The sequence below is a fragment of the Haliotis rufescens genome, unplaced genomic scaffold (assembly GCF_023055435.1).
Source record: "Haliotis rufescens isolate VD_foot unplaced genomic scaffold, xgHalRufe1.0.p SCAF_143, whole genome shotgun sequence".
In the NCBI taxonomy this organism is placed as follows: Eukaryota; Metazoa; Mollusca; class Gastropoda; order Lepetellida; family Haliotidae; genus Haliotis; species Haliotis rufescens.
Window position 1 is genome coordinate 209,340 of NW_025963828.1, and position 24,930 is coordinate 234,269.

Consider the following 24,930-nt stretch of genomic DNA (forward strand, 5'->3'; position numbering starts at 1 on the left):
ACAGATATACGAACTACCAAGGTGGTTAACCTACATTAGACATTAAGAGAAATACAGACACATGGTCAGACAAAGGGCAGACAGTATGACAGAAGCTACAGATATACGAACTACCAAGGTGGTTAACCTATATTAGACATTAAGAGAAATACAGACACATGGTCAGACAAAGGGCATACAGTATGACAGAAGCTACAGATATACGAACTACCAAGGTGGTTAACCTACATTAGACATTAAGAGAAATACAGACACATGGTCAGACAAAGGGCAGACAGTATGACAGAAGCTACAGATATACGAACTACCAAGGTGGTTAACCTACATTAGACATTAAGAGAAATACAGACACATGGTCAGACAAAGGGCAGACAGTATGACAGAAGCTACAGATATACGAACTACCAAGGTGGTTAACCTATATTAGACATTAAGAGAAATACAGACACATGGTCAGACAAAGGGCAGACAGTATGACAGAAGCTACAGATATAAGAACTACCAAGGTGGTTAACCTACATTAGACATTCAGAGAAATACAGACACATGGTCAGACAAAGGGCAGACAGCATGACAGAAGCTACAGATATACGAACTCCCAAGGTGGTTAACCTATATTAAACATTCAGAGAAATACAGACACATGGTCAGACAAAGGGCAGACAGCATGACAGAAGCTACAGATATACGAACTACCAAGGTGGTTAACCTATATTAGACATTCAGAGAAATACAGACACATGGTCAGACAAAGGGCAGATAGCATAACAGAAGCTACAGATATACGAACTACCAAGGTTGTTAACCTATATTATACATTCAGAGAAATACAGACACATGGTCAGACAAAGGGCAGACAGCATGACAGAAGCTACAGATATACGAACTACCAAGGTGGTTAACCTATATTAGACATTCAGAGAAATACAGACACATGGTCAGACAAAGGGCAGACAGCATGACAGAAGCTACAGATATACGAACTACCAAGGTGGTTAACCTACATTAGACATTCAGAGAAATACAGACACATGGTCAGACAAAGGGCAGACAGCATGACAGAAGCTACAGATATACGAACTACCAGACTTATGTAGGCAAACAGGCAGAGAAACACACACGGCGATGGACATAGAGAGACACATAGACACACATATACATGGAGACATACCGGGATATACACACGGAGATGGACATAGAGAGACACATAGTCAACACATAGACATACATATACATGGAGACATACCGGGATACACACACGGAGATAGACATAGAGAGACACATAGTCAACACATAGACACACATATACATGGAGACATACCGGGATATACACACGGAGATAGACATAGAGAGACACATAGTCAACACATAGACACACATATACATGGAGACATACCGGGATATACACACGGAGATGGACATAGAGAGACACATAGTCAACACATAGACACACATATACATGGAGACATACCGGGATATACACACGGCATGATACACCTGGATGAACACAAGGAGATACACATAGATAGCCACATGGAGATACACCTTGATAGACACATGGAGATACACCTCGATAGACACATGGAGATACACCTTGATAGGCACATGGAGATACACCTTGATAGACACATGGAGATACACCTTGATAGACACGTGGAAATACACCTTGATAGACACATGGAGATGCACCTTGATAGACACATGGAGATACACCTTGATAGTCATATGGAGATGCACCTTGATAGACACATGGAGATACACCTTGATAGACACATGGAGATGCACCTTGATAGACACATGGAGATACACCTTGATAGTCACATGGAGATGCACCTTGATAGACACGTGGAAATACACCTTGATAGACACATGGAGATACACCTTGATAGACACATGGAGATGCACCTTGATAGACACATGGAGATACACCTTGATAGACACATGGAGATGCACCTTGATAGACACATGGAGATACACCTTGATAGACACATGGAGATACACCTTGATAGTCACATGGAGATACACCTTGATAGACACGTGGAAATACACCTTGATAGACACATGGAGATACACCTTGATAGACAAATGGAGATGCACCTTGATAGACACATGGAGATACACCTTGATAAACACATGGAGATACACCTTGATAGACACATGGAGATACACCTTGATAGTCATATGGAGATGCACCTTGATAGACACATGGAGATACACCTTGATAGACACATGGAGATACACCTTGATAGTCACATGGAGATGCACCTTGATAGACACATAGAGATACACCTTGATAGACACATGGAAATACACCTTGATAGACACATGGAAATACACCTTGATAGACACATGGAAATACACCTTGATAGACACATGGAGATACACCTTGATAGACACATGGGAACCTCCTAGATAGACACATGGAGATACACCTTGATAGACACATGGGAACCTCCTAGATAGACACATGGAGATACACCTTGATAGACACATGGAAACCTCCTAGATAGACACATGGAGATACATCTTGATAGACACATGGAGTTACACCTTGATAGACACATGGAGATACACCTTGATAGACACATGGAGCAACGCCTTGATAGACACATGGAGCAACGCCTTGATAGACACATGGGAACCTCCTAGATAGACACATGGAGCAACGCCTTGATAGACACATGGGAACCTCCTAGATAGACACATGGAAACCTCCTAGATAGACACATGGAGATACACCTCGATAGACACATGGAAACCTCCTAGATAGACACATGGAGATACACCTTGATAGACACATGGAAACCTCCTAGATAGACACATGGAGATACACCTTGATAGACACATGGAAACCTCCTAGATAGACACATGGAAACCTCCTAGATAGACACATGGAGATACACCTCGATAGACACATGGAAACCTCCTAGATAGACACATGGAGATACACCTTGATAGACACATGGAAACCTCCTAGATAGTCACATGGAGATGCACCTTGATAGACACATGGGAACCTCCTAGATAGACACATGGAGATACACCTTGATAGACACATGGAAACCTCCTAGATAGACACATGGAAACCTCCTAGATAGACACATGGAGATACACCTTGATAGACACATGGAAACCTCCTAGATAGACACATGGAGATACACCTTGATAGACACATGGAAACCTCCTAGATAGACACATGGAGATGCACCTTGATAGACACATGGAAACCTCCTAGATAGACACACAGAGGGACACCCAAAGATACACACAGTTCAGACAACAGGGTGTTGTGTGATGACGACGTTCTTGCATAGCGTAATCTACAGGGAAGTATATGGCCGACAGAAGGTACTGATCACTGTACAACAACCCAGCTATGTGAACTAACGGGCGACTCGTACGGTTGCCGGTTCGGGGCAGTGTGCCGTGGTGTCATAAGGATATTAGGGGATCAAGAGTATTACTTGGGCAGTGAAGAATTGATTTTTTGATATTAACCTTTCACGGGGTGACATGACCATTTTGGTGCAAACAGCCGTCACACAGGTCAGGGCTGTCGCTCATTTGAGAACACGTTGTGTGATCTGTATGATATATTGGCCATGTTATCGTACTCTAAACAGGACTGGTTGTGATTTGTACGTGTGTGTTGCGTCATGGTATAATTACGTCACATAGTACTAACGGTTGTGATTTGTACGTGTGTGTTGCGTCATGGTATAATTACGTCACATAGTGCTAGCGGTTGTGATTTGTACGTGTTTGTTGGTGTCATTGTTTAATTACAGCACATAGTGCTAACGGTTGTGATTTGTACGTGTGTGTTGCGTCATTGTATAATTACGTCACATAGTACTAGCGGTTGTGATTTGTACGTGTGTGTTGCGTCATGGTATAATTACGTCACATAGTACTAGCGGTTGTGATTTGTACGTGTGTGTTGCGTCATTGTATAATTACGTCATATAGTACTAGCGGTTGTAATTTGTACGTGTGTGTTGCGTCATGGTATAATTACGTCATATAGTACTAGCGGTTGTAATTTGTACGTGTGTGTTGCGTCATGGTATAATTACGTCATATAGTACTAACGGTTGTGATTTGTACGTGTGTGTTGCGTCATGGTATAATTACGTCACATAGTGCTAGCGGTTGTGATTTGTACGTGTTTGTTGGTGTCATGGTATAATTACAGCACATAGTACTAGCGGTTGTGATTTGTAAGTGACAAGAAGGATTCTACGTTTCAAATACTCTTTTCTTAGTTTACAAGACGGTACTCGTATTTACTTGGTGATGCAGTAATTTCATGACTTACGCTATTCTCAATGAGAAATGTCCTGCTGTGATGTTTTGTTTGTTTGTTTTTAACGCCGAACAACAATCCAGCGAAATGACGGCGGTCTGTAAATAATCGACAATCAAGTGAATGTCATCATGAGCACGATCAATGCAATTGGGATACGATGACTGCATCAACCAAGTCAGCGAGCCTGGCACAGTCTCTGGTCTCGAGGTGTACTTTTAATGTTTAAGAGGCGCTGGGGTAGCCTAGTGGTTAAAGACTTCGCCCGTTACGCCGAAGGCCCTGGTTCGATTCCCAACATGGGTTCCAAGATGAGGAGCCAATTTCTGATGTCCGCAGCCGTGACATTGCTGGAGTATTGCTAAAAGCGGCGAAACACCATACTCACTCACTCACGTTCTGCGCTTACGCTGGATTTCGCTCATGCGCGTCTAAATAAGAGGATTATTATTATCAGTAGTAGTTGGTTGGTTGGTTGGTTGTTTAACGCCGCACTCAGCAATATCCAGCTATATGACGGCGGTCTGTAAATAATCGAGTCTGGACCAGACAATCCAGTGATTAATATCATGAACATCGATCCACGCAATTGGGATTGATGACATGAATCAACCAAGCCTGACCACCCGATCCCGTTAGTCGCCTTTTACGACAAGCATAGTCACCTTTTACGGCAAGCATGGGTTGCTGAATACCTATAATTCCACCCCGGAATCTTCACGGGTCTATTCCTACTACTACCACTATTATTATCTTTATTACTACTATTAGCAGTAGTAGTAGTAGTAGTAGTAGTAGTAGTAGTAGTAGTAGTAGTGGTAGTAGTAGTAGTAGTAGTAGTAGTAGTAGTAGTAGTATTGAAGCAAGGTGTCTTCAATTTTCATTAAAGTATTCTGGATATCTTACACTTTTATTTATCATTTGTTCTGCCAGATAGTAGAAGATGTCAACAGTCGCCTGGTTATGGCCCTAAACAGGCAATAACACACTCGTGTCTATCTACTTCTACGCTAGCCTACACCCAATGGCAAATACAATTTTACGGTCTCAACAAAGAACACCCATTTTCTCCCCAGTGAGAGTGCGTGTGCAGGGGATTGTCCTTGAACACAAAAACCCTTTATCGGCAAGAAATGGCGAATAAACAAATGGTATGGTTCTATAATGGTGTGTGTTTATCTGGGAACACCTATATACTTAACTTCTATGGTCGGTGTATTTCCCCCGTAACCAACCATCGCCCAGTTATAACGATATTAAATGCTTACAAATAGGACCATAACAGAACATATTTTGTGATTACAGATTAACGATTGATAAAAACAGTGCATGTTTATAAATAGAAAAGTATAATTATCGATTCATTGACAAACACATGCGACATTTTCCGCAAATAACCGGTTATCAGAGGTAGAACTTTGCTTCAACAAGATTCCAATTGTATCTGTTACAACGCCACTCCAATTGTATCTGTTACAACGTCACTCCAATTGTATCTGTTACAACGCAACTCCAATTATATCTGTTACAACGCCACTCCAATTGTATCTTTTACAACGCCACTCCAATTGTATCTGTTACAACGTCACTCCAATTGTATCTGTTACAACGTCACTCCAATTGTATCTGTTACAACGTCACTCCAATTGTATCTGTTACAACGCCACTCCAATTGTATCTGTTACAACGTCACTCCAACTATATCTGTTACAACGCCACTAAGTACAATTGTATCTGTTACAACGCCACTAAGTACAATTGTATCTGTTACAATGCCACTTAGTACAATTGTATCTGTTACAACGTCACTCCAATTGTATCTGTTACAACGTCACTCCAATTGTATCTGTTACAACGTCACTCCAATTGTATCTGTTTCAACGCCACTAAGTACAATTGTATCTGTTACAACGCCACTAAGTACAATTGTATCTGTTACAACGTCACTCCAACTGTATCTGTTACAACGTCACTCCAATTGTATCTGTTACAACGTCACTCCAACTGTATCTGTTACAACGCCACTAAGCACAATTGTATCTGTTACAACGCCACTCCAATTGTATCTGTTACAACGTCACTCCAACTATATCTGTTACGACGCCACTAAGTACAATTGTATCTGTTACAACGCCACTAAGTACAATTGTATCTGTTACAACGCCACTTGGTACAATTGTATCTGTTACAACGCCACTAAATACAATTGTATCTGCGACAACGCCACTTAGTAAAATTGTATCTGTTACGACGCCACTAAATAAAATTGTAACTGTTACAACGCCACTTAGTACAATTGTATCTGCTACAACGCCGCTCCAATTGTATCTGTTATAACGTCACTCCAATTGTATCTGCTACAACGCCGCTCCAATTGTATCTGTTATAACGTCACTCCAATTGTATCTGCTACAACGCCACTAAGTACAATTGTATCTGTTACAACGTCACTCCAATTGTTTCTTTTACAATGCCGCTCCAATTGTAGCTGTTACGCCATTAAGGACAACTGTATGTTACAACGTCACTCCAATTGTATCTGTTACAACGCCACTCCAATTGTATCTGTTACAACGCCACTCAGTATAATTGTATCTGTTACAACGCCACTAAGTACAATTGTATCTGATACAACGCCACTTAGTAAAATTGTATCTGTTACAACGCCACTAAATACAGTTGTATCTGTTAGAACGCCACTTAGTAAAATTGTATCTGTTACAACGCCACTAAATACAGTTGTATCTGTTACAACGCCACTTAGTACAATTGTATCTGTTACAACGCCACTTAGTAAAATTGTATCTGTTACAACGCCACTTAGTAAAATTGTATCTGTTACAACGCCACTAAATACAATTGTATCTGTTACAACGCCACTTAGTACAATTGTATCTGTTACAACGCCACTAAATACAATTGTTTCTGTTACAACGCCACTTAGTACAATTGTATCTGTTACAACGCCACTAAATACAATTGTGTCTGTTACAACGCCGCTCAGTAAAATTGTATCTGTTACAACGCCGCTCTAGTTGTTACAATGCCACGAATGAAAATGATAAATCCTGTTACTAATCAAACTTAATAACTTGTTATCCCAGAGTGTCGTTTTGCATGCTACAGTGTATGTTGTTTAACGCCGCAACCAGCCACAGTCGAATGGCCAATGAAAAATCGAGTCAGCATTAACGGTGATATCGGCCTCACCGAGCCTCCATTGTCTTTTCTCAACGACAGGCATGGGTACTCCCCGGGGTACTCTCAAATAACGTGAGCCTATTCATACGAGGTAGAATAGGTCGTCAGCAACCCATGCTTGCAGTGAAAGGCAATTATGCTTGTCGTAAGAGGCGACTAACGGGATCAGGTGGTCGCTGACTTGTTGATGCATGTCATCGTATCTCAATTCCGTAGATCGATGCTCCTGATGTCAATGACCCGATTATTGACATATAATAGCTGGAATCGCCATACAGCTGGAATATTGCTGAATGCGGCGTTAAACAACAAAGAAACAACAAACGAGGGCTGGTTTATCTATAAGCGCCTGGACTGTTTTCAAAGTTTCAACACTGCCTGAGTTCATCTTAACCGTTTATCCATTCATCTCAATTGAATCTTTCGGTAATACACCTGTCTTGCAATGTAGACAGTCGACCGTTATGTGATATCTGGCTTCCCGAATTTCGGTTGTATTCAATGTAAACCGTCGGCTAGGAACACTTATGGGGTACGGTCGCCTAAGGCGCGATATTCGCTGTGTGCAGAGTTGCGTACCTTTGGCGTGCCAGAAGCCTATGATCGTAAGTTCAAGTCCTAGATTCGCCCTGGCTATATTTCTTGGTTTGTGTCAGAATCATACCCGTGGTAAACGTCAACGACCTGCACCACTTCCGGTTTTAATCCCAAATCACCTTGACCGGCCGACCGTCTCCGTGGTCTAGTGGTAGAGCGTCCGCCGGGAGAGCGGAAGGTCCGGGGTTCGATCCCCGACCGAGTCATACCAAAAGACGTTAAAAGATGGTACTTGTTGTTACCCTGTCTGGCGCTCGGCATTAAGGGGATAAAACAAGGACTAGTCGGCTCGGAGTCAGTATACTGTGTCTGAGTGGGGTATTCATGTTAAACTGCGGCATGGTATCTCAGTGAGCTAGCACTATGAATCGTCATCAGTCCGGACTAGTACAAGCAGCCACACACACACACACACACACACACACATGCACGTCGCTATATAAGTGCAATAATCTTGGACGCGACGTTAAACCCCCTTTCACCTCACCTCACCTCACCTCACCTCGACTCACCTTGACCGGCCGTGATCTCGAAAAACTGCAATGGTATTCCACTCGGCGTTAAACCCCACTCCCTCACTCACTTCACCTTATCAGAAACAGTCAAGTCTGGATATATTTAAGTCGGATATATCGAACCCATTTGACGACCATATCTGAAACTCTCTAAGAATCAATTAAACACATAGATTCATGTTCGGAATATTGACGTAAGATGTTTCAAACTTCACCTGTCGTACTGTACTGTAACGTGTGTCTATATCTCTTCAATGTTACACTTGAAACCCATGATTCTCTTAAGTGGAATAAGATTATTTGTTAACTTTAAATTAACTGAATAAAACCCTATTTCATGCGTATATTGTTGCAGGGAGTTAACTTTAGTTTAGAATAATATGAAACAACTTGCATGTTGGAAATGTATTTCTTTACTTAGACCTCGGGTTGACTAATAAACAAACTTAATTCCTAAGTCTATCAATTGATATCCTTTATAACGAGGTCATGTCGCGATGTTTGGCTTTTTTCGTGATTTTTAAAGGGCTCCTGGAGTTTACATCGAAACACCATCAGATAAGTTTATTATATGGTTCAAAGAAAAGCAGGCATGTACGTGTCTAGATGCATCGTCGTGGTGTATAAAATATTACATATCGAAATAATTATTATTATATAACTTTTGAATTTCTTCAAAAGATCATATGACTGAGGGCTCTGTATTAATAGAATGTACAGAGTAAAATAAAAAATGCAGCAAAGAGGGTTTGGGTGATCCAGTCACGCTGGTTCGGCTCATCATCAGCTCAGGGCCCTTGTCCCATCTACACGCAGCACAGATAGCGAATGGGACTTCTCACAGAAAGTGCGGTCCAGTCAAACCCACCCAGAACATGTGAAGACTCCCCAACACTGCAGCCTTCTGCATTACCCAGATTGTCAGAAGGGCTGTATTCCTGGTAGCAAACCCGGGTACTCTCCCAATGTCAGTCAACAGATTGGGAGTTATCAAACCTAGGCACCGAGAACAATGGGGAGTCCGACAACTTGGTACATGGGATGCAAGCGTGACATTTCGAAATCGAAGTCTGCATATTTGCCATGTTTTTCCTCAATCTTGTCTATCACATTAGTGTCAAAAGGGACAGAAAATTATGTAATATAAATGTTTTCATTGGATTTATCAAAAAGGACAAGATCAGGTTTGTTGGCCTGGATATATCTGAGGCTATAAACGGACCATTCCAAAGGATTTTGTATTTAATATCATTTTCCATGACGCCCTCTACATATTTGGGTCGTACCATGGATGAACCTCTGTGTCAAAACCACAAGCATGGCGAAGACGGTAATAAAAGGATCATGTCGCTTAAGATACTGTGTTTGTGCAAAAGATGGGCATCCACTGACTATGCGTTGGACAGTCTCATTAAATTCATTGCATGTATTATCATGTTTATTACGTTGAGCCTTGTGTTACTCTGATCGCGAATAGCACGTGTTCAATCAGGCTTTTTATGCATATCGTTTGAAGCTCTTAACATTATTGACATTAGGCTTGGGTTCTTGCACAACATGTCTCAGGAGGTCAAGTCGACTGTTGACGCTCTAATGTCCATGTATTGACGGGATGTCGCGAGAAATGATTGATAAGAATGTTTTCTATATGATTACATGACGTCTGTTTGATAAATGACTCTAATTTATATATCTGGTCTTACACCAGTGCTAATAATGAACTGGGAGATTATGGCTCCGGACGGCTATGCAACTAATTTATTCAAGTTCAGTCAAACCTCGCTTTAATGCCAGCATAAATAATGTCATAATAGCAACACACGTTAAGGCTATTTTCCCTGATGCAAACGCTACAAGCTTAACAAATCCTACATTTATTATTCTGGAAGGAGGGTGGGGGTGTGCCCTCTTGAACACATGGATATTTACCGTACTTCTGACCATATGATTTATGTGATATCTCAGCACCCGATTTAAACGTGTCGGTACTGCTTTCGACACTGACACTGACAATAACACTGGACGTTCTTGACTGTCGCGGCTGTTAACTGACACTGGGGCCAGGAATGCCCACCTCTCATTGAAAGACACCATGTATAGAATCTGGTCATTGTTGCTACATGAATCGACGACGTCTTTGCTCTATCTCCTATGGTATATTAATATTTTCATCGCATAATGGGACCCGTGAAGATCCGGAGTATAGAATAGGTCTTCAGCAACCCATGCTTGCCGTAAAAGGCGACAATGCTTGTCGTAAGAGGCGACTAACGGGATCAGGTGGTCAGGCTCGCGGACTTGGTTGATGTCATTCATCCCAATTGCGTGGATCGATGCTCATGATGTCAATCACTTGATTGTCTAGTCCAGGCTCGATTATTTACAGACCACCGTCATATAGCTGGAATATTGCTGAGTGCGGCGTTAAACAACAAACAAAGAAACAAAAATCAAATAATAGTGTTTTATTTAAACACTTTCCACCTTCATATATCCCCGTGTATTACATTTCACAAAGGTTCATTGTGTAATGTCATCACGTGTTGCCATTTTAGATTATGTCCGATGCAAGTCCCTATTTTATCCCTATGTTCCCGCGATTTTCAGATGAACAACTGACTTGCCTTTGCATGTGTTTGTGACGGTTGCTACCGTTTGGGTCAGGATACGCTCACCTTTACGCGATCACCTGTTGACATAACTATTTGATAGTGATTCATAAAGAACTACTCATGATACAGTCGTGATCGTAGAAGTTCTTACGATAACGGAAATGGTATTTGTCGCTGTTAATTATGTATTACCAACAAATACAAGTTAATACATATTTGCCCTGACTATATATCTTATATATGAGTGGGCGTAACTCCGGTTTGAACAGTGAATCATATCAATTGGGAGGGGGAAAGTAATATGGGTCTCAGACGTTTACCGCTTTAGCAGTGAAACCAACATGCACGCCCTTGATGCTGACAAACCAGTAAGGATGAGTCTGGGATTCGAACCCACAATCTGCACAGTGAATTGAGGTTACTTAGACGATTGGGCCACCAGTGCTGAATTATGTAAATCGAACACAGTCGATTGGATACTTGTAATTTAATATGAAAACTGCATTGGTTTTGGAAACCAAATTGAATGTACATACAGATAAACACGATTGCATCTTACATTACAGGGAGGAGGGGGGAGGGGGAGGGGGAGCTGGAGAGTGGAGTATATAACAACTGATGAGGCAATCTATGCATGGACCTATAGGTTTACAATGGGAAGTTAGGATATGAACAATTGGAATCAATACCGCTAGACCTATCGATATTATCAATAAAGTGTGTGTGTGTGTGTGTGTAGGGGGGAGGGGGGGGGGGGGGGAGATAAACACATAGGTTCTCGATAGGTAAAACGTTAACGCTTTCAGGTCGTATTCGATTCCCTACAGTCTGTGAAGCATCTTTCCAGCGTGAATATAAATACAGGAAGCGTGAATATAAATACAGGAAGCGCAAAACGATTCTCACACCACAGGTACCGCAATAATTCCATCACACGTAAATAGAAGTTGGCCTTTGTTCACAAGGCCACCATGCACGACACCAGACATCGTGGGCGACCACACACACGTTAACGATGTATGGCAGACATGAAATCAATGGCTTGATAAAAAGGAAACGTAAATAAGGTTCAATAACTGCACCAATGTCGATTGCTGACTTTGATGGCTGTAATCCAAATGACACATAATCAAGTAAAGCCATTATGGTTGTTTTTTTGGGAAAAGGTCGACTGATTGATTGCCTGTATACGGTACGCTGATGGGGATTTCACGTGAAAAAAACACTTCTAATGAAGGTCGTTAATTTCTAATTTTAGTACCGTCTTAAATTAGGTACCTTATATGCTGTCTGTTAGTTTATTACATCGGTAGTTGGTTAATACTGTTGTCTCCGAACTGGAATAGCTGTCTGAAGTCCCGTGTAACACGCTCCAATGCAGCATTTGTCATCAGTAGCCCGTGGGTTTTGAGTGGTCACAATGGCAGTATTATATGAGTAGAACTTGTATGGTCACTAGGGTATGGCCGTGTCAGTGCATGCATGTATCACTGACCCCACTGGTGACCTCTGGCCGTCTTGACGAAGTTCAAGCTGCTCGGATACAGCATTACGACGTGAAATCATTCAGCATAATTCGTCACTTATCTCAGCGTAATTCATCATTAATCTCAACATTATTCGTCACTTATCTCAGCACAATTCATCACTAATCTCCACATTATTCGTCACTTATCTCAGCATAATTCATCACTAATCTCAACATTATTCGTCACTTATCTCAGCATAATTCATCACTAATCTCAGCATAATTCATCACTAACCTCAACATTATTTATCACTAATCTCAGCATAATTCATCACTAATCTCAACATTATTCATCACTAATCTCAGCATAATTCATCACTAATCTCAACATAATTTATCACTTATCTCAGCATAATTCATCACTAATCTCTAGGGCGGTCGGGTAGCCTAGTGGTTAAAGCGTTCGCTCGTCACGCCTAAGACCTGGGTTCGATTCCCGACATGGGTACAATGTGTGAAGCCCATTTCTGGTGTCCCCCGCCGTGATGTTGCTGGAATATTGCTAAAAGCGGCGTAAAACCGTACTCACTCACTCATCACTAATCTCAGCATAATTCATAACTTACTCCATCATAATTCATCACTAATCTCAGCATAATTCATCGGCGGATGACACCAGAAATCGGCTTCACATGTTGTACTCATGTGGGGAATGGAAACCGGGTCTTCAGCATGGCGAGCGAGCAATCTAGCCATGAGGCTCCCCCGCCACCCCTTCGCGTTACTAAAGGGCCCAGTAACTAACCAGACTATTGTGAACCGAGTGGTCGGGTGACCTGGCTGGTTGCGCGTCAACGTACCACGATGGCGGAGATCTGTCTCTGGTGTTCCTGATGCAGATCCAACCTCGATTACTTCCAGCCCATCGTAATAAAGCTGAAATCCTTAAGTCGACCATCATAATAAAACTACAACAAAAATTCGCTACACGACTCAAAGATTATTTTAAGTTTCAAAACACTTTTCGCATCTCACACAGTATGACCTGGCTTAACACAGCGTAATTCAGCGGGGAAGAAAGAGTTTGTCAATCATGCGTCACCTTAGTTCAGACGTCTGTGAACGCAACTTGACACTTATCGGCGAACATGACCATGTCATGTATTCAAATTGTCTGTTCGTAGTCCTGTGTTAAATGCTCATAATTTAAAACCGCTTTCCTTCAGCTGTGTCAGAAAGGGCAAGGCCTTTAAGTAAATGTTACCTACATTTCGTGTATCTCCAGAGCTATTCAGATCAATTTAAACGACGTACATGAATTGCTAAGGACTTCTGAAAAGCTCTTTTATAGTATTCGGGTTACCTTACTTCGTGAATAGAGCTTGTTGCATAGATTTCGTTCCGTTTGTTGTCAATGCACCTTTTGTGATCTCCCGCTAATGCCTTAATGCACATAAGGTGTTTTGTCAACACGCACCTGGTGCATACAAAAGTGGGAATTCTTTGAAGAAATATTACGTTTCCCGGCAAATTGGTAAGAACACGTTCTTAACAGTGTGTCCTTAATATGCTGCTGCGCAATATCGCGTGCATTATCTACTCCTCAGTGTAATATTGCACTCAAGTCTTTGTCTTCACGGGAAGGTCTCTGAGCACATAGCGGAGAATGCTTTCACTTTAATAAGAAAAAAAGGGTCTCGTTAAAGTTTGTGATGCAAGGACAGGTGTACTCACTGCTGTGAGTTGGTTTCAGTAATGTCACGGCGTGTCACATGGAAGGGGAACCGGAAGTTGTGTGGATCTTAGACGTTTACAAAATTAATGGAACCAAAACACATATCCTGATGACCGAGTCAATCAGTGTATCTTATATATTTATGTAGTTCTACTACCACAACTACTACTACTACGACTACTACAACTTCTCCCCATTGTCTTCGGTGCTTTAGGTTTGGTGCCTCCCAATCTGTTGACTGACATTGGGGGAGTACCAGGGTTTGCTACCCGTAATACAGCCCTTCTGACAATCTGGGTAATGCAGTTAATAATAATAATAATAATAATAATAATAATAATAATAATAATAATAATAATAATAATAATAATGATGATGATGATGATGATAACAACAACAACAACAACAACAACAATAATAATACAAGATTACAAAAGGATCTTTTATGTAATTGGGTCAAATTCAGTATTCGAACCCGCAACCAACGGATCCGGAAAGTGGGGAAGGGGCGCAACTCTGCCCAATCGAATGTGCCACCAGGTCCCTCCTCATATCCGTGTACTGCTGTAATATCCACATGCAGGCTGTGGTTTGCTCCTTTGCGAATGAAGATTAAATACGCTATTGTACCTCCAGCTTCTTGTACTGAATGATTTGCAAATGGATCAGCGTCATAACCGATTTAAGGATCTACTACAAACGTCAGAGATCATGAATATTTGGAGGATACTTATTTGTTGTAAAGATTCAACACACAATTTTATAAAAATATCCCCGAAAATATTCATGATCCCTAACATTTTTGTTGAGTATATGTTCATTATAAAAGAATTATGCCTGAAGGCCAAAGGGCGAAGTCATTCCAATATCTTACCTTCAACACATGTTGAGGACAGATGAGCGTGAGTTGCCCCACCAGTAACACATGCATAGTGATTGACCTTGTGGTACGAATACGCACAATCAACCAGGTCATCCAATGGCTGTCGGGTAGCCTAGTGGTTCAAACGTTCGCTCGTCACGACTAGGGCCCAGGTTCGATTCCCCACATGGGTACAATGTGTGAAGCCCATTTCTGGTGTCCCCCCGCCGTGATATTGCTGGAATATTGCTGAATAAAAGCGGCGTAAAACCACACTCACTCACCCCCCCCCCCCCCCCCCCCCCCCCTTCTACCCCGGGTCCTCGGTAGGGGAAGGCAAGAGAACGCTATGGAAAATCAGACCAATCGATCCATCTGATCTGTTTGTTTGTTTGTTGCTTAACGCCTCACCCAGCAAATATTCCAGCTATATGACGGCTGTCTGTATATAATCGAATCTGGACCAAACGATCCAGTGATTGATATCATGAGCATCGATCTACGCAATTGGGATACGATGACATGCATCAACCAAGTCAGCAAGCCTGACCACCCGATCCCGTTAGTCGCCTCTTACGACAAGCATTGTTTACTGAACCCAGAATCTTCACCGGACTGATCCATCTGATCGCCTCGTACGACACACATGGGTTACCGAGAACCTGTACTAACCAGTACTCTCACAGAGGCAGGGGAAGATGGGTTTCATGCATAGCAACCTTCAACTAAACAGTCTTACCTTACGATTTTCACCCTTTGTACACACATAATTGTATTCATAACAATCCTGAGCCATATTATTTCCCCTTTCCCACAGCCCTTACTGTTATTCTATAGCCCTAAGTGAAGCCCGTTCTGAATCTACCAACTCCCCGGGGCTCCTTTTCAATTTATATGTAGTGGCTTGCTAAATCAAACTTATATATTTTCGGAGACTAAGCGTTAGCCTACTTTCCTCCATGAATCTACTGATTCTGTTCCACAGCACAAGGTTCGATATAATCGGCTGAATATACAAATGCCAGAACAGGGACAATTCAAGGGCAAATTGTCAATTCTTTTGCCTGTGAATTCATGTTGTACCACCTCAGCTTGACTGATATGTTTGCTGTCATTACCGCATTTTGTATGTTGGAAAATAAACCTGATGACACAAACAAAATATCTCAAAATACAGTAAACTACGTTTATAACGAACACGCTTATAACGAACTGACGGATATAACGAACTTAATTTTTTGTCCCGACTATTTGCTGTAGTTATGCTCTATATATGCTTACAACGAACTACGGTTATAACGAACTAAAATTAGTGGTCCCGTGGAGTTCGTTATAACCGTAGTTTACTGTCAGAAACGAAGTGATTCAATGGTCCTGCAAAGTTATTGATAGTATTTGAAATATCGCCTTACATGTCTCTTACAACGGATAATTTCACATATGTCTGACAGGACCTTGATTAAACCGTATTTCGTTGGACTTTAGTTGTAAGATGTCAGACTGCAGATATTTTAAAGGTAACCAGATATACAATATTAAAAAAAAGTCATGTAAGTGATTTTGAAAAAAACGTAATTTGATAAAACAACCAAGTAACTGAACTAACCGCCGACTGCTTCTGTTGCAGGATGTTCGAAACATCCGCCCACGCCCTTATCTCAGGAGAAGAGCCGGGAGTACCACCGGAAGTTGCGCGCGGAGATCGACCAGCTGTTTGACGAGGAGTTCCTTGAGGTCCATGGGTCTCCGACATGGAGCGTGGAGGCGAGCAAAGAGGTCACTCACAGTGGAGAGTCGCCGCTCTTCTTGCACAAGTTCATGTCTCCCTCTAAGGTAAGCGAACGGTCAAGGTTGGTCATCCCACAATGTGTGATTGGTGATTAGTGAAACACAGGGCAATGTCTTATCGGTTTAGTCAACGTAGGATGATGCATAATGATATCGTCATCGTCTGTGAGGGGGCGCTGGTGGTCCAGTCGTCGAAGGCGCCGCAATTCACTGTGCAGAGTTGCGTCCCTTGGGCACGCCGGGAACCTTTGATTGTGGATTCGATTCCCGGTTCGCCCCGATTATGTTTCTAGGTTTGTCAGCACCATACCCGTGCTCGTGGGTTTCACTGAAGTGGTAAACGTCTGAGACCTGCATCACACGGGTTTTCCCCCCGGGGACATTAAGCTGACACGCCGTGATATAACTGGACTACTGTTAAGAAGCGGCGTTAAACCCAACTCACTCACTCATAGTTTGTGAATACATGACCTTTTTGTACATTCTGATTCGCATCACCATAGTTAATGGTGTCACCATTGGCCATTGTACACTGACCCTCGTCACCCTAGGTCAATGCATATTGCTTTTCGTCACCATGGGCCAATGTACACTACTTCTCGTCACCATGGGCCAATGTATACTGACTCTCGTCACCATGCGTAAATGTTTACTGACAGACGTCACTATTGATCAGTGTTTACTTACAGACGTCACCATGGCGACACACAGAAATTATAGATTATTAAAGTCCTATTAATATCTTGAAGTTCGGCCGATGCGATCCGTAATTATCCGAGTTAGCAACCCATACTTGTCACAAGAGTTGACTAACGGGATCGGGTGGTCAAGCTCGGTGACTTGGTTGATGCATGTCATCGTATCTCAGTTGTGTAGATCGATGCTCATGATGTAAATCGCTGGACAGTCTGGTCCAGACTCGATTAATTACTGACCAGCGTCATGTAGCTGGAATATTGCTGAGTGAGAAACTATACAACAAGCCAAGAAGACAAGTCTGCCGATGACAAGTAAAGTTTCAACCCACTGAGCCACTGGTATAACACATGCTCCTTGTTTCAGGAGGAACACCAGTACATTCGGCTCAGCAAGTCAGCAGTACTGAACCCCAACAAATGTCAGCCTCCCCTGTCCCGGGACGGCGTCACGTACTACCGGCCGAACAGAACCCACCAGTACCTCTCAGCCACAGAACTGAAGGACCAGAGCCAAAACGAGGTCAACCTGAAGTATGGCCGACCAACCAGAACGACGTGAGTTGAAATAGAAAAGACGTGATACTATTGTTAACAACAATTGTTATTATAACAAATAAACAAACAAATATAAATCCTTATTATGCCTCAAAGTGAGATTGACCAATCAGGGTGCAGATCTACTGACCCCACATGAGCCCGCATACCGTCAGTAAAAATCCAAAATGCTTGATACTGACCTAATATGAGACTGTATACCGTCAGTGACAGCCATTTTGGATTTTCCAACACCCACCTCACATATTTCGCATGGAAATTCTGGAACCGAAATTCGTTATTTGACACTGTTTTGTGTTTTACTATCATTAATTGTGATGTGAAAGGACATCAATCTGTTTTTAGATCACGTTCATGATTATATTAAAATTTTGAACAAGGTTTGGCCTCTAAGGTTTGAAGAGTAGTCTCCCTTTGACCCTTCACGTCAACGTACGGTTGTTAGTGTCAAGTTTTCATTTTGACATGACACGTGAGATAAGGATACCAGAGAATGTAACCTTTTAGGCATTATAAATTCGTTAGGGTGTCTTTAGTTGCCGTATACGGTGTCATATTAGGTTAGCAGAAACATATTGGGCTCGGCTTACGCCTCGCCGAATATTTTTTTCTGCGAACCTGATATCACACTAAAGACACTATAACTAATAATATAAAACCTTACTTTATATACGTATCTATACTTCTACTTATGCAACCAGGGGCGTAGGGGTAGCCTAGTGGTTAAAGCGTTCACCCATCACGCCGAAAACCCAGGTTCGATTGCCCTCATGGGTACAATGTGTGAAGCCCATTTGTGGTGTCCTCCACCATGATATTGCAGGAATACTGCTAAAAGCGGCGTAAAAATATACCCACACTCACTCACTCACTCACTCACTCACTTATAGAAACAAAATCCAGGGTTAGTTTGTGTCCCTATGTTGCAGGTTACTCCGGGCACGACAACGAACAAACTCAGCACCCGTCAACTCCTATGAAATACGACGAGAGACAATGAAACGTAACTATTTAATCCGTTTACCTTTCTCACGAATAGATGTATTTAAGGAACGGTGCTACCCTCTCGTTGTCCTTCGGTTATACTGTTCAGTGAGAGCTATCTGTGATACGTCGTAGCTCTAAATGGCGACTACATGGATTGGCGTGTAACGTACCCGACAGCGTGGGGCGATGCTCATAATATCAATCACTGGATCGTCTGGTCCATACTCAGTTATTTGCAGACCGCCTTCATTTAGCTGGAATGTTGCTGAGTGTGGCGTCAAACAACAAACCAACATACACATATACTGTTGTTAATAATTTCAAATTTGACTATACACCGTGTCCCCATCCACTGATGCGTCACTGGGTATATTAATATACCCAGAGACCCGTGACGATTCCGGGGTAGAAAAGGTCTTCAGCAACCCATGCTTGAGGTAAAAGGTGACTATGCTTGTCATACAAGGCGACTAACGGGATCGGGTGGTCAGGCTCGCTGACTTGGTTGATGCATGTCATCGATCTCAATTGCGCGGATCGATGCTCATGATATTAATCACTGGATTGTCTGGTCCAGACTCGATTATGTTACAGACCGCCGTCATATAGCTGGAATATTGTTGAGTGCGGCGTTAAACAACAAATCGACCAACCAACCAACTAATATACCCAGAACCCGATCGTCAAAATGAGCCAGCTGAGTTGGACGAGACCACCCTTAACAATATACCATTGACTTCTTTAGAATTACAAACATATTGATCATGTTTCGGAATTATAAAAAAAGTATACATATGCTTGTTTCAGGGGAGGGCGAGATTAAAACAGGCTCTGCATACACAAACACCAAAGAGTAAGTATAGGGTTCGACAAATACGCCGGCCAACTAGACAAATGCTAGTGAAACTTGATCTGGGCCAGTAATTTTATATTTATACTGGACCAGCTGGCTATTGAAATAATAATGGTGTACCAATCGCTTTAAGTTAGGCTAAAACTCACTCGATCTTTTATTCGGTCAACAAAAGCCGTGCAGCAACTTGTCTCTGCCAACTACCAATCTTAGTTACCTCCCTTACCGAGACCGTAACACGATGTATAAAATATCTGTAAACTGGCTATTTATGTCCGTGTGGCATGCACATGCTGTGATAACAACTCTACATAGGAAAGTGAGAGACCAGTTGTTAATAACCAATAAATTCCATCGTAGCAAACAAGAAGTGACTAATGTGACCTATCAACTTAATGCTACTTTTTACGCTCACAATTCTGTAATGGCCGTTACGGCCGGAACCGCTTCGTGGAAGTTTCTAGAGCCACTGCGGCAAATAGAAAAGCCCTGCGAACCAACACAAAGTACAAGAAAGAGGGGAAGGACATTCCAACAGTCGTGGAAGCTCAAATTTCCATGGTTAGAAGTGCATGAAATAAACAAAGTCAGTAAAGTCATGAATAAAACGACTTTAACTATATTGACAAGTGTTTGCGCTCTTAAACTTCTGAATTTCTGTTGGACTTGTAACTTAATATCTGGGCCAGTAGTTTTTATTTCTTACTGGACCAGTGGGCTAGTGTGTAGATAAGACATTTGTCAAACCCTGATTAACTGTGTAGATTATTCATAATGAGCGAAATTCGTACATAAACCATGTCCAACTTAGTACTGCTGTCACCATTAATTAACATTGTAACGTGGATAGATGCTCATGATGTCAATCACTGGATTGTCTGGTCCTGACTCGATTGTTTACAGACCGCCGCCATATAGCTGTAGTATTTCTGAGTGCGGCGTTAAACAACAAACAAACATTTAAAAAGATAATTCTAACAATTTTCACCATTTCTTGGCGATGTAGACGTAAAAACATTTTTGGATACTTTACCCCACATTATTTGTTACCACAGATTCTTTCAAGAACTCCACGCAACCAATGGCGAGTCTTTCCATTCCTTCATAACCGGAGCACGCTACAACAGGTGAGACGGAACAACTGGATATGCGGGGGTGCCATCCCACTCCTCCACTGAATCCCAGATACGATCTAATTTCTCACACTGGGTCTAATTTCTCACCCCTAAATCCCGAATACTACTAAACACAAATCGCAAAAGCACTGAGAAAAGGGTGCGATTTGAAGTTACATGACTGAAAAAATATCAAAAATAAGATATTATATAGGAGACTTTTGCGTACACGGTTATTATTTTTAAATGTTGAATATGAGGAGCAAATACCGTTTTATTTGCGTCCCGCGGACCAAAGTCCCGATTTCCGCGTACCAATAGACGGGTTAGTAGCCTCATATGTTGGAACTAGAACAGTAAAGTTTCAAAATGACACTGATAATAGGCCTATACTTTACTTGAATGTTGGTGTGGTTCCAACTGCACATCAACAGCAGCGACTGCACATACATCATCACACACGCATCACGTCACTTCGAGTTGGGGGGCTGGTGGCCAAGTCGTCTAAGGCGCCGCAATTCGCTGTGTATTTTCGTCCCCTAGGCGTGCCAGAAACCTTTGATCGTGGGTTCGATTGTCAGATTCGCCCCGATTATGTTTCTTAGTTTTTCAGCACCATTCACCGGGGTTTATCAGATCTTGACGATGAGATGTTTCGAATCGAACAAGATGAGATCAATGAAATTGGTGAGTGTGCACATGTCCACACTTCGCCTCAGTTTGGTGCGCACGCAGGTTAACCCAAGGGAGGTAATCCCAACTGGCGCTGCAAATTCACTGTGTTTTTTTACTCTCGTTGGTATGAACACGGTTATCAAGAATCATATCCTTCGTGTCTTACCACACTTTGCAGCATGGTCAGATCGTAAAACAGCACGTGAGCTTTCCCGTTTAGTTCTACGAGAGAGAGAGAGAGAGAGAGAGAGAGAGAGAGAGAGAGAGAGAGAGAGAGAGAGAGAGAGAGTGTGTGTGTTTGTTGTAAGGGAAGTCACTCTATATATAGACTAACACCTAATCTCTGAAATGAACATAAATATAAAAAATCTGTTTACAGTTGTTAAATTATAGTTATAAAATATAATAAAAAGGAACACAGAGACTTTTTTCATTTTCGGCCAGATACTGCAGTTATCAAGACTTGCTAAATATTATAGACTTGCATGGGCTGTACTGGATATAGTTGTTTCAGGGTCTGTATGACAGACTACTCTATATAGTCAGCCTCTGGCAGTGACAACTTTCAAGAAAATTGTTATGCGACAATCTTTTGAATTTCCCTATCTCAAGGACTTCAAGATTATTGTCCATGTAAGGTCTGTATGTACTGTACTCTCTATATCATGGAAGCACACGGAGTGTAGTACTCACCGTTTTGCAGTTTAGAATTATTAGTCGTATATGCCCTAGCCGTCTGAGCCGTTTCACCAAAGTGGTTACAGACGTTCTAGATCTGCATCATTGTCATCAATACGACACGTCGTGACTCAAGGGTTCGGTCATTTATTTCAGGGTCGGGTAGGTCAGAGGTTTAAGATGCGCTAATGTGCTGAAATAATTATCTTCCCCCTATCCTGGTCATATTGTTAGATGACCCTCTCCATGTCCTAGAACATTTTTTTTCACGACTCTCCCTCAATAGACAAAATGCAAAAATATATTATTTTTTTATTACTCTCCCCTGTAATGAATGGCCGGTCCCCAACTGAAGGCGGCGTAGGAGAAGTAGACAACAGAACACGTGACCAACCATGAGATAAGGGCCTTCTGGGTGACAAGTCACATTGTGACTTATTTAAGAATTGACCTTCACTTTGTGTGAGTTCATTGGAGTATGAACCTTCATAGAGTGAGGGCCAAACTGTATGAACGTCGGAGCTTGCGACGTAGGCCTAGATCTAAACACAATTTTATTTAGTACGTGTATCTTCATGTTTACACTGACAGCCATACAACAACCAGCTATATCGCGGAGTAAAATAGTTCCTCAAAAAGAGAGGTGACATGGGCGTATGGATGCACAACTTGCTCTCCAGAAACATCTTACGCAACACATGTGTTCAAATCATATCCTCATTAGATGAGAAAGGTCTGTAAAGAACTACCTCAGTAAGTCAGTCACAATGACAGCGCGTCGTAATACATTTACATCAAGTACAAGACATCAAAATGGCCGACACGATAAACGTGACGGGAGAGATTTCCGAAGTTGTTGATGAACCTTTGGCGGTTACATGTGTTAGTCATCATTAATCAACTGGCCGATCATTGAAAGGTGAATAAAGATGCGTCAAACAGACACAAAGGTAAATTCATAGATTGCTGGAGACGGTCAATGTCAGCCTAGGCACGGATCGAGTCGATACTACGATAGTTTAGATGTGCATTTCTTCGTTTGTTCATTAGGATGGGCCGTAGCGAGGATATTCGTGAACAATCATGCAGTCATGGTCTCTGACATTTCTCAAAGTATACTGAAACGCTGAGACCAAGAATAAAGGTTCTAAATGATCAGAAAGAACGCTTATGCATGTTTTCGTGCTAGGGAATTTCCAGGGGTTTCCCCAGGAATGTGGAAGTAGTCCGTCAGTGTTTACGTCATTTCAAGAACACAGTCTCGTGAAAAACGTATGAACGTCAAATTGCGTCGTTCATACACTTATGAACGTCAATTTCGCGGTCATGTGACCGACCTCTCGTCCAATGGAAAAGCCGTATATCGTGTAAACTTCAAATCAAAATTTTTTATATTTTAAAACTACAGTATCCACAGAAATACAACTCATAACCTTCAAGTCATATGTATTACAAAAATACAGGACAACAAACATTTGGACTCATTTCAGGCTTATAACTGTTTATGTAATGATTGCAGTTTTTAGATAGTTGTCTCATTATTTGAAATAAGAGTGAGTGAGTGAGTGAGTGAGTTTGGTTTTACTCCGCTTTTAGCAATATTCAAGCAATATCACGGCGGGGGACACCAGAAAAGGGGTTCAGACATTGTACCCATGTGATTCGAACCCGGGCCTTCGGCGTGAAGAGCCAACGCTTTAACCACTAGGCTACCCGACCGCCCCTGAAATAAGACATCTAAAGTTTTTACATAATGATTTTCATTACATTTAGAACGAACGAGCGAAGAGTAAGATATGTTTGTACGATCCGAACACCGCGATTTATACGGGGTAAATACTGACGTCAATTGTATTTCTTTTATGACGTCACAGCACAATTGTATCCTTGCAGCCGTAAGGTCCCTTTTCTCCTGGCGGGTCACATACGTATATATCTTCACTGCGAATAAAGTAGCACACCATGTGTCTTTCTAATTCCAGGGCCCACTGTTTAGATTCCAAGAGTTTGACAATGTATGGAGTCTACATGCCGAGGAACAATCCTACAGCGTGTTTTGTCACTCACAAGCTGAAGGATGTATTCGACACTCCGTGTGCCCCTCCAGGTAGGTATTCGACATATCAAGACTCAACAGTACCGTTATACTTTTCCCGTTTCATATCAATGACATATGATTGCTTGGAGAAACAAGTATTTCGTCATAGCCCGACTGTGGGGAGCGGTGTGGTTAGTTCGCTCGCCGGTCACTCGGAGTGAAATATTCGAAACTTTTCGCGTGTCTC

General features: G+C 42.0%; 1 protein-coding gene across 1 annotated transcript in view; it reads left to right on the top strand.

Moving 5' to 3' along the window:
- The window catches only part of LOC124130894, a 39,624-nt gene that overhangs the window by 11,125 nt on the left and 3,569 nt on the right, over window positions 1-24,930 (top strand). Inside the window, exons 2-7 of the mRNA XM_046493949.2 lie at window positions 16,924-17,129; window positions 18,147-18,337; window positions 19,267-19,340; window positions 20,132-20,177; window positions 21,233-21,304; window positions 24,628-24,752. Of these exons, the coding sequence (XP_046349905.2) occupies window positions 16,924-17,129; window positions 18,147-18,337; window positions 19,267-19,340; window positions 20,132-20,177; window positions 21,233-21,304; window positions 24,628-24,752 (714 nt within the window). The remainder of the gene's footprint in view (window positions 1-16,923; window positions 17,130-18,146; window positions 18,338-19,266; window positions 19,341-20,131; window positions 20,178-21,232; window positions 21,305-24,627; window positions 24,753-24,930) is intronic.